Raw genomic sequence first — 11,684 nt, 5'->3', positions numbered from 1 at the left:
GTTGGACCAGAGCTTTGCAGAAACATTTTAGCGCCCACTGGTACGAAACACAGGATGTTCAAACCTTTCAGCAAAGGTAAAACACATAAAATGAAGACACTTGAATAATTCTGGTGGTTACATAAATTACAGTTTTATTGGTTTAGCAGTTGTTACTTCTACCTTTTATATTTCAGGTGGATAATAAATACAATAAATAACTTTTCTGTTCTCTCTTCTTGTCAAAGAGTTGAATTTTTTTAAAGCTTTATCTTTTTTTTAAGTCCTAGGTTTACTGATTGCTTGATAGGTTCTCAGGATCTTACTCAAAAATTCCGTCACATTTCCCTTGGTCTTGTACTGGCATTGATTCCCACGTGCCAGGCTCTGTGATGGAAGAAAGGACAAAGATTTGGTTTCAAAAGATTTTCTAAAAAAAGCAAGTATTTAGATGGAACAGTTAAAATCAACATTCTTTGGAGCTAAGCAAGGATTTGAAAAACAATTCCTAAAGAACGGTTCCTTGAGCAGTGAGTGTAAGAATGGCTTTTCATGGTGACTAAGGAGGTGTCAGCTGGACTGTCATGTAGTTATAGCTGAAGTAATTTAAACTAAGCAGTTTCAATCCAGAAAACAGGGCAGACAGAGCAGTATGAGGAGCTGGGTAAGATGAGGGAAGTGGGTCTGCTCGGTGTTGCAGTGCCATTCGAACAATATTCTCTCTTGCAAGTTTGAAGCTGGCTTGAAGGAGCTCGAGACACTGCAGCATCAGCATCTTCTGCGTCTCATTGAATTACACCACAGTTTTGCTCAGCATGTAAATAAAGGATGCTTCGCTGCCTCAGAAAAGGCATCAGGAGTCTTCCTGAGCATCATCACAAGTTTGAAGATGCTGCAGGTTGCAGCAGCATTGCATGCCCAAGCATTTTTGAAGAACTTGCAGCCTAGGTAGAGTTAATGCTCCAGAAGAGAAGGAGGCCTCTGCCTGCCTGTCCCCAGCCATGCAGCTGGAGAAAGGAGAGTAGAAAAGCAACTTAAATAAAGCTCCTCTTCCAGAGATCTGTGCTTAAAGGTCCTCATGCTAAAGGGATTTGTAGAAGGGCACAGTGGGGCAGAACCATTCTCCCTGCTTCCTCTGCCAATTTTAATAGCTTTCCATTGCCTCACGCGTGTTGCGGCTATCAAGCCTGGCTCCCACATAAAACGAGTATTTGAAATGAATCAAACACTTAGCTATAAATGTTTAAATTATAAAAACTCATTTTTCTGTAAAAGACAAATATCTATAGAAAAGAAAAGTCTTACTTCACAGAGGTTTCTGTCCAATTGAATCTGAAAGGTTAGATTAAGCCTTGCAACTACTGCTTTGGAAGATATGTTGTTTTTCAGCATGTGTTCGGTTCCTTCCACAAAGCATGCCAATTCATGGCCAGGCTGTTAAACAAAGAAGGCATTAGAGGAAGCTAAAGTGCATTGTGTTTATCTACAAAAAGAAGAAATACGTATTCCTAAATGTGGCAGCATGTCGCAATTAAATGTAACATTTTGCATCCTGTTGAAAACTGGTACAAGAACTTTGGGGGTTTGTAAAACACCAAACCATCATGTGTGCGCTCAGAAACATCTGCTGCATCTCTCAGAAAACCTCAAACTGTAAAAATAACCTCTTTGAAGCATAGTTTCAGCTAGTGCTGGGTTTCACCGTATCTGAGGGGGCTCAGAAGAATGAAATAGCATCTGATACACCTAGAGCTAAGCATGTGAGGCCTGACATGTCTGGCCCAGGTTGGCTCAGTATTTAGTCACCTAATCATAAAAAAAGGTCTTGCAGAGATTTTCAAAGCAAGAGTCTGTATCTTTTGTTTTTTAAGTAAAGCCCATAGAGGACTTGTACCAGACTCTGGGCTTCATTCTGATTGCACTGGTAATGGGAGGACTTCTGCTTCCCTCCCTACCACTGTTCATCAAACTCAGTTTTGCTGCTACTGGTGTATTAAGAACTTCCTCATAACTGAAAGCAAAAGTTGTATAAGGAGCCAAGTGAACAAACTTAACAAACTCAGTTAATATCAGATTTCTTTAACACTACAATTAAAAAAATAGACTTACCTCAGCAATGGGAAGACACGAACATGACTGAAAACGAAAAAAGCGAGCATTAAAATCCAGCATTGCTAGCATTCAACACATAAGTACAGTTTTGTTTAGTTTCATTCTATTCTCAGAAGCAATGTACTCACACTGACAGCTGTCTCCCTACATGGGCAACTTACAGAACTTTCCTCCTGAAAGAATAACAAGTGAGAAATGAGTATTTATTATCATCTACTTTACACACACGCATTTTTACAGAATTAAGGTGCTAAACAGTCACTTACAAGCAGACGATTTGTATACCGGATAATTTCACGGACACTGCAATTCTGTGCTTGCACAGAGAGCAGCAAACAAGAGAAGAGTATGTATGACAGCATGCTGGCATTCATGTGCGACTCAGTCTGATGGGTGACAGAAGAATAGGAGGACACTCCTTTTAATTGAGTCTTCACAAAATTCCCATTCTAATATGGAAAAACCCAATTATAAAATTGATACCAGGTGCCCACTATTTTTTCCCACTAGCTTGGACAGCATTTTAGAGAATGGAATTGAGTCACCTACTGCAGTGACTTTTCTTTAGTACTGTGGAAATTCACAAATGCTCCTCAGAAGTGATTAATTTGAACATTATGATAGAACACCCCAACAGGAAACAATGGTTAAAAATCTACGAAAGCATTTTTTTTCAGATGTGTGTTTTGACTCCTGTGCTTATGTAAATTACGGTTCCATGAAAGCGAGGAGACAATAAAGTTCAGCATTGCCAAAGTTCCCAAGAAAACAAACTGAAAGGCTGCGAGCTGGCTTTCCCCTGGATTCAAAGCAGCACCTTTCTCAAAGAAAGTTGGTAACGCTGCAGGGGTCTGTTGAGCAGACAGACAAACAGAGTTGTGGAGCGGTGCCTGGAGAAGCTGTCACGTTGAATTACAGCTGCCACATCCAGGGAGCGATCCCGCAGTCCTCGACTGAGGTCATGCCTTTGCCAAGTGCACATGCACCAGTGTACGGAGAAGGATCGGGCCCTCAGAGTGCAAACACTGGCTGCAATGTCACATCCCTCTCGGTCCTTTTTAAGCAGAAAGGAGTGGATGCAAAAATAATCCTAGATGACCAAAACGGTGTGAACTTGGAAATTCTCTCCAATAGAGTCTCCAAATCAGGTCGAATGTCTGCTAGAGCTTTCTGTGGCCACAGAGGTTTCCTTTTTTCAACACAGCAAGTGGTAGCCTTTCAGATTTCTTTTAGTTCCCCAGTGTTGACTTTTAAGCTTCCCTCTTGTTATATCTTAAATCCTCTTATGCCTCAAAGATCTCTTCCTAAAGCTTGAGCCTTCTGCTGGTCAGTGTGGCTGAAGGATGAGCGTGATCCCTCTGGAAACTCTCCTGGAAAGAGAAAACATTGGGTTGCAATTTGCTGTCTTTTCTCTGGCATTTGTCTGCTGCCAAGGGATCCATCTGACCAAGCATGGCTCTGCTGCCTGCCTGCACACCGAGGGGAGCAGAGAAGGATCCGCCTGCTGCTCTTGCCCTGCCTTGCTGCCCAAAGAGCACGGCTCCGGGCTGGGGTGGATGCTCCCTGCCTTTCCTTTGAAGTTCATCCTTAGGTGATGTAGTGTGGGAAGAGTATATCCCATTAGGCAGCTACAGCTTTCACACAGGTCCCAGGAAAAAGTCAAAGACCTTCCCTTGACAAGTTAAAGCTGGCACCAGGTTACGTTGTGATCAGCAGATGCACAAAAGTATATCCTAGGGAGGGATGGCATTCACAAGCCAGGTAATGGCATCTTTCAAGACATTAGGTGGTTAGGGAAGGGGTAAAATCATTGATTTGTGATCAAGAGCCTGTGATTCCCTGAAAAGCAGTAAAGAGATTTCTGTGACAGGTAGGTCTCCCTTGAGGAAAGCAGCTTTTTGCTCAAGCAAAGTGATGTGTGTGCTGCTCTCTGTTTCTTCAGCCAGTAAAGCCCCACAACAAGAGCCAGAGCAATTAGTTCAAAGCATACACGTCCACCTGAGGGAAATGAAGGGTATGTAACATTCATGGGACACTTGTTTCTCAAATGATTAAGAAAATTACTTTACATGGTTTTAAAGGAAAGAATTCACCAGCATTTTTGATTCAGCCACGGTTGTGCAAGGAATATGGTAACAAGCCATGGGAAGAGAGGGACAAGGGGCTCTTTGTGACAGCCAGGAGTTGCTACTGCTTCCTCTTTTTAAGGCAAATAAGTTCATTAGAAATCTCATTTTGCACCGTAGCGGCTGTACTCTGTCTTTGCAAGGATTTTACAAAATCTGATCTATTTAGCAGGGTCTCTAGGGCTGCTTCTCCTAAGGAACGGTGCCTGCCTCTGTAAGCGAAAGGGATTGGTGACACAAATTGTATGCAAGATACATAATTAGGACATTTCCATACATGTAATTATGTTCACTGGACAGTGAGCAGATCAGATAACTCCTTCCCAGGCCTATAGCCTAAAAGGTTAAGATCTGTATTTTTGTTCTAGCTGAAAATCAGAATGGCAGAGCTTCCAGAGCTGCTCCTCCAGCCCGCGGTTCCTCCCTGCAGTCTCTATCTGCCAGCAGTGCCAGCGCTATCTCTACATCTTTTAATTTCTGTTTAATTGCTTAGTGAGATCCATCTCATGCTGTTGTTGCTCCAGGGCACATAGGTCACCAGAGAAGCTGTACTCAGTTTACGGTGATTCAGACATCAACAGAAGTCAAACTGCCACAGAAAGAACTTTCCATGTATTGGTTAAAGCCGCAGTGAACTGCGCAGAGAAGCGAGTGGCACTGGTTATGGCCTCTCTGTGGAGAGTTCCCAGCATTTAGAGGCTGAGCCAAAGACCATGGAGATTATTATTTGCTGCCATCCCAGCAAAAAGACCAACTCTTCTATCTAATCTTTAAACATATAATTTTGATATTTTAAAAATCTTCATTTTGATGACCTGCTGTGGCAATGTACTTTCCCAAATTTGTTGGGAAACAAATTTGTCCAATTTCCAAATAACTGGTTTAGCCTGGTCAGCATGAACCTCCATATCTTCTGAGATCTCGTGAGAGAATTTGCATCCCACTGTAGTGTTTCCAAGAAACTGTGTGCAGTTTGTTTTTGTTGGTTTGTTGCCTTTTTTTAATGTAGAAAAAGAGATTCCCTGTAGAAGAAAAACACCAAGATGAAATACCAACTTGTTTCACATTTGCTGTGTACACTGATCAAGATGTAAGAGCTTGCAAAGACTGCAGATGAAGAGATGCCACTGACAGTTTCATTTTCCATAGATGAAGTGGCTTGGAGTAATTTTTTTTGCCTTTCTTTTATACATATGCTAGTGTAGAAATAAAGGAAAATAGAGTCAATCTAATTCCTCCATGAAAGGGTAAACCATAGCACAGTAACAGCAAGATTGCCTGTGGCAGAAAGGGGTAAAATCCAGATAAACCCAGGGAACGATCCAGTGTGCCAGCTTGAAGGGGGCAGTGGTACCTCCCAGTAGCCACACGGGCTGCTCTGTCCTAGCAGATGGACCACGGGACATCCTCAGGACTCACATTAGCTTCTGTAGGCAATGGAGCCCCCATTACATTCAGAACATATTTAATTAATTTGAAACTATTTATACTAACTAATCAAAACTAGTGGTGCCCAGGAGCTGTGAGATGGGGAGGCACACCCGAGAGGAACCTTCAGAGCTGCGAGTCATCCTTGTTTCATGCAGTAGTGCCGTTACCAGAGCTCTCCCGGGTTTTCTAGCAGGGGAGCCAGGCTTTCCCTGCTGCAGTAATATTTAGCAAAGCTGAAGCACCTAAAAGCGAAAAGCCCTGACAGCACCATGGCAGCCATGCTGAGCCTTGTACGTATTGCAAGTGCATCTCACAACCATCTCCAGAAGTAAGCAGAGGAAAGCAGGAATTGTCCACAAAGGTCACCAAGTTCTCTTTTATGTTAAGGTTCTCCTGATGCTGTTGCTCTCGTTTCATCATCCCCTTTTGTGGGACTGACTGTTTTCACACCAGGAAAGAAAAACATTGCAGAGCTTTCAGCTCGTAAGTCCACTCACCCTTCCTTGCTTGTCCCACCGTGAGGTGACCCTGGGTGCTGGATTTCTGTCTCAGCGCAGCATGCAGAGGAAGGTTGAACACGCAGGACAGACAGACAGCACGAGGCAGTCAGTCCCTGGCTGCGTTAGAGCCCTGCACCAGGCAGACCTGCATTGCAGCTTGCTTTTCATGCTGGAAGTGTTGAAAAACTGCCTGCAGACTGCTTGTTTGAAACACAGCAATCACAATCTAGTAACAAAATAAGCACGGATATTGGTTCACACCTATTAGCATGAGTAAGTATAGGCTGGCCCTCTTCCATAAAAGTTGGCAAGATTTTCTGTACTCCATGTAAAGTAGGCTATGTTGGTGCTAAAATATGGGGGAACACACCATAAGCAAGTCCAGTCCGTGAAGATAAGCTACGTAAGTCCTGGTGCTTTTACAGCAGGTGAGGCCATGTACGTGCCAGTCTTGAAGCACCGAGTGTTGGCCGCAGGGCAGTCTCAGCCTGTGCTTTCCCAGTTTCAAGGCTCTTGTTTCTCGAAACGTTTCTCCTTATGACCCAAGGTTATCCACTGCTTTCTCTATCACTCAAGACCTTTGTATTCTTTTCAGAGATTTGATGATCTACAGTCCAGTAGCCTTGGTATTTCACCTCTACTAAAAAAGGATTTCTTGATGTGTCCAACATTTTATATCTTACAGTGAGACCTCTTAAGGGATCTCTGAGAGTCCTTTAAAAAGATGCTCTCCTTCTGCTGCCTGTATGGTTCTTAACTGGTTGGTTGTTTCACCAGTGTCTGACTCTGGAGCTGTTGCAGAATGTACAGTTTAGGAAAACTGCTTTGAAAAATCAGTGTAACTGCTTAAATTTCACCTCACTGCATGGCTTAATTCCCTTTGGAGTCCATCTCTGGAAGGATACTTTACATACTACTTATCTAAGTTGTCAGTGATCAGTCTATGCATCACTATAGGGGCATATATAGGCAGAAGATGGCTTTAGAGAAAGGAAACTGTTCTTGTGCAGTTTATAGTAAATTTACCAACTTGAAACTCCTCTCACCTCTCCTTGGATCTCACCATTTCTCTGACTCTGCACTTTACCTTTTTCTTCACAGGTACAAAACAGGTATTGGCTGCCTTGGCTTACACAAATGCAATGTCTAGGAGAGAAATCTCCACTATAACAGCCTCTACCACAAAACAAGCAACTTCAGATAAAACAAAGAGATATAATTTATCTTAATGCCTTCAAAGACGTCACCTACTGCTCTGTCTCAGAGTACAACCGAAAAAGAGAAACTGAGATGCGGCCTGTGATCTCGCCTTCCCCCGAGGCGTGGACATGCCAGGCAGGGACTCCCAAGGTGTGAGAATGTCTCAGCCTGGGCCGGAGCCAACACAGGCAGGGCTTCAGCAGGCACTAAAACTGCTGAGGGTGAGCTCTGGCACGGGATGTCAGCTGCACCCTGCCTGGAGAAGGACTCAGGTACATTATAGGTGCCCAGCTGCAGCACGAATGTAGAAACAGAGAGGTGAGGTGGCCTCCTCCTTGCCCCCTGTCCAGAGGGCAGCCCCAGCCTGCTCCCACCTCGCACCCCGTGGGCACCACAAGGCTTCTTCCAGCACCAAAGACCTTCCTCCAGCTCAGGGCTGATGACCAAAAAAATAGCTTTTCACTGGGAAATTGGTTCCTGTTTTTTCTTGTTTAAATGGGGAAATAAGCTACCGCTACCTTTTTTTCCTCCCATAGCACTACAAAGTGTGTAAACTGGGAAAACAGCTACACAGCCAGCATCTCATTAAGTGATACAGGATGTTGTCAGAGCTGGAACACCACCAGCAACATGAAAGTCGGGCAGTTACAGACTCATTTGAGGGATGACTGGTCTGAGTATGCTTTCATATTCCAGGCAATAAAAGCACAGAAGTATTTATCCCTGGTCCTTTTGGTCTGCTGTCTCATTTTTTTACCAGTTTCAGGGTTTACTGTACTTATCTTAGAGATGTGGGGCTCTGTAAGCATCTGTGAACAAGCTATCAAGTAGGTGCCTTTCACCACTCCCATGCACACAGTGCTGGGGAACACAGAGATTGCTACAACCACAGCACTGATAAAGGAGCAGGCCCGTATCCTGAATTACGTTGACACAGGGGATTTTTATTCTGTGTAATTCAGGGGCAAACCCACCAGTATACGCAATCAGTGCCCCGTACAAGGGATTTGAAACAGCTGTATGTAGGGCTGTGTGCCTGCCAGGCAAGGCACTGTTTTAAACTCCCATCAGTAGGTCCCTGAAGAGGATTCCTTGGAGATCCTAATTTCTAGTAGTGGATAATTATATTGATGTTATGTCTAAAAAATAATGTGTTTGATAGATCATAAAGAAAAACATTCACAAGACGCAGACCTGTCAAGTCTCTGTGTGCATAAATCCTAATTGCCACCCCTCATTTTTGAGACATGGGGCTAACCCCATGCAGTGTCATAGAATCACAGAATCCTTAAGGTTGGAAGAGACCTGTAAGATCATCAAGTTCAACCATCAACCCAACCCCCCCATGCTCGCTAAACCACATCCTGAAGTGCCACATCCACACGTTTTTTGAACACTTCCAGGGATGGTGACTCTACCATCTCCCAGCCCCACCACTGGACCTCTTTCCTCAGTGACACAGCCAGGCACTCACTACATCAAAAGCAAGACTAAACTGTTTATCAGACTCCACGTGCAGGGATCTGATGCCGCAAAGTGCTGTGCCTCAAACGCTGCTTGTTCCGACCCCACTGCCCCTGCTCTAGCATCAGCCCAACCTTCTGTGTGGTGGCCAGGGCACTCTCAAAACACTCGTGCTCCAGCCCAGTGTTGCTTTGCCTCACCTGTGGTTTTTCTACGAGTGCTAATGGGATGATACAGTCATTAACCAGTGCACCTAGGACTCACCTCCTGCACTGCTGGGCTAGGGAAGCCATTGGCAGAGAAGGCTCACCCCAAACTGACCTGCACACTGCCTGGTGTGGGGCTGCCCTCTTGGGAAGGGAGACTGTGCAGGTCTGGCAGCAAACCTGGACTAGGGGCTGAATGGAGCAAGACAGAAGGAGATGGCTTGGCAGCTCAAAAGCGATGCAGTGAGCAGCACACGGCCATGCCTTGCCACGGACGAGGATGCCATCATGTGGCCAAAGCCTTTTATTAACTTCCCTCTTGCTTTGTATATTTTTTTTATTAAAAGCTTTCTGCCCTCTGCTCCCTTTCAACACCAGATAGTCCACAGCTCTCCCTAACAGCTCCTTCTGGCAGGTGCGTGTTACACAAGACTTTTGTCCCAGTAAAGCCTGGGCATCCTTCTCAAAACTGGTTTAATCGGATGAAGACTATTGAGAAAAATCACCATGCAACTCCAACCTTGGGTCTCAGGGCTTTACACTCAGGGAGGCACTGAGCAGACCAAACCTTGGCACCATCAGGACAGGATCATTCAGATACACAGCTCATTGCAAACCTCATCAGTTTAATTAATTCGTGGTCGATACTACATAATCGGGCAGATAAGCAACACCATTTATTTGCAGTGAAAAACCAGCGTCTCCAAGTACTAACCCTGGAGGCATATGATATTACGCATCTAGAGAACATGTTTTACGGATATGCTTTAAAACAGGTAACATGGAAAGGATGAATCCTTAAATGTAGCCAGCAACAAATACTTGTGTGAAAGCTCATCAATTCAATCCATATTGTTTATAAAAACAGTTCCCTGTGTTCTTGCCAAGCTCAAAGGCCTCCTCACCTGCAAGTCCTGAGATGAAGCAACACCAGCCGTTTCTTCCACTTTTTAAGGCCAGTTTTGGGGGAAGCCACACTTGGGTTTTTAATTCAGGCCCCAGCAAAGAGGAGTCCGAGATTGGGGACCCAATTTGTTACATGACTTCTTAGGCACTTTCTGCTGAGGTCTTCAAGTCTTGTCACCAATTCCTCCATTCATCCAGGGAAGAGGGTACAGAAGTTTCTCTTTCTTTCTCCTCTTTTGGAAGAAAGCTGGATGGCTGCTCCAGGTTGTCTTCAGAAACCTTTGAGGGCATCAGCTACAACTGCTATTGCTCAGCTTTCTCCCCAGAGCTCCTCTTCTCCAGAGGAAGACAGGGGGAAACATCATTTTGCAGAGGATACTGTTGTCCCAGACCATTTCCCCATGCTGCATGTCCCTCTGCATCTGAGGCTGTTACTCTTCAGCCTCTCCCGAGAGTACCACCAGAGTCATCTTCTTCCAGCAGAGCTGACTCTTCTTGGATTTTGGCATCAGAAGCTGCATGCTTAGAAAATAAAGCAAGGATATATTTAACAGCAATAATCATGATGTAAAAGATCTTGAAATAATTGAAAGGCTGAGGTAGACCAAAGAGAGACCCGGGTCTGCCCCAGTCATCTCAGGGGGGATTGCAGCAAAGAGCTGGAGGTCTGAAGCTGACTTGTGTATTTTAGAGAGTAGTTCTCGGTAAACTCTGCATCTGGATGCAGACCACCTTTGCTGGTGGTCTCTCAAGGCTGCAAAGTGATGTCTGCAGGTTTCGAAAGTCAGCAAGCTGGATTGTTACATCAGGGAAATCAGATTATCTAACAAGATACCTCTAGCAGGTCCCTGGAGGGCTGCACAAAGCAAGTTAGGTAAATCAATAGGCAGCCATCTATACGAAATGCAGAGTTGTTTTATTGTTTTCTGAAGAAAAAGGAGCAACTTTGTCTCTGAGTTTAACATCCTTCTGTTACCCAATTTATTTTATACCTTGGATAACAAACTGAAGTTGCTGAAGCCCTTCACATCTTTTCATTGTAATCTTGCCCAAATAGTGGCAAACTGGAGAGTTCTGTGCTGTAAAACGTAAGTATCCATTTGTATGGGTGGAGTCATCCATTTCTTAGATCCTGAATGCCAGGTGGGAATCCAGACCTTTGATCCTGGTGGGAATCCAGACTTCCCTTCACAAAAAGCACCTGTGCACCCATCACACCACCTCCTTTCCTTGTTCACAAAAAAACCGAGCTTCTACGTGGTGGTGGACAAAAGACGCTCCCTCGGCTGCCGAGTTTGGGTATATCTATCTCACTCATGTGGGTAAGGGAAGTAAGTCGTTCTCTCAGCTCAATGGGAAAAAAGCCCAACACCAACATGAGAATTATCAAGGTGCTCTTAGATGACAGAGTGAAAGATTTTATAGGAAAATTGTCTTTGGATTTGATTGAGCTGGTGCAGTTTTTTGAGTCCTTTGAGAACTACGTCCATGGCAGAAGAGAAAGCAGATGCCATAGGTGCAGGACAGGAGTCTTCGATCAGAGCAGCTGAGCCGTCACCACCACCACACTGCTGATTTGGCTCAGGAAAGTAGTAGACTTTCAGGTCTTCTTGGCAACACTTTTGAAATAAGAAAGAAGGAGGTTTATAAAGTACTGCAGAAAACAGCAAAGACTTCCAAGAATAATCTTGAGTACTTAACTGCTAAAAAAGTTTCTGTAATCAGATATTTTTTTAATGCTGCTCCTTTATGCAACCCTA

The 11,684-nt window shown here is 44.3% G+C and overlaps 1 protein-coding gene across 1 annotated transcript; it reads right to left on the bottom strand.

The window, feature by feature from the left end:
* Nucleotides 1-258: 258 nt before the first annotated feature.
* LOC104538797 lies at nucleotides 259-2,759 on the bottom strand. Its single transcript, XM_010182126.1, has 5 exons — nucleotides 2,358-2,759; nucleotides 2,220-2,264; nucleotides 2,089-2,115; nucleotides 1,285-1,413; nucleotides 259-366 (listed from the first exon to the last, which is right to left on the bottom strand). The coding sequence occupies exons 1-5, from the start codon at nucleotides 2,463-2,465 to the stop codon at nucleotides 259-261; spliced, it is 417 nt and encodes a 138-aa protein (XP_010180428.1). The 5' UTR covers nucleotides 2,466-2,759.
* Between the last annotated feature and the right edge of the window lie 8,925 nt (nucleotides 2,760-11,684).

This window comes from Mesitornis unicolor, unplaced genomic scaffold (genome assembly GCF_000695765.1).
Source record: "Mesitornis unicolor isolate BGI_N332 unplaced genomic scaffold, ASM69576v1 scaffold47523, whole genome shotgun sequence".
Lineage (NCBI taxonomy): Eukaryota > Metazoa > Chordata > Aves > Mesitornithiformes > Mesitornithidae > Mesitornis > Mesitornis unicolor.
The sequence above is the reverse complement of the archived record's forward strand: the minus strand, read 5'-3'. Positions and strand labels throughout refer to the sequence as shown.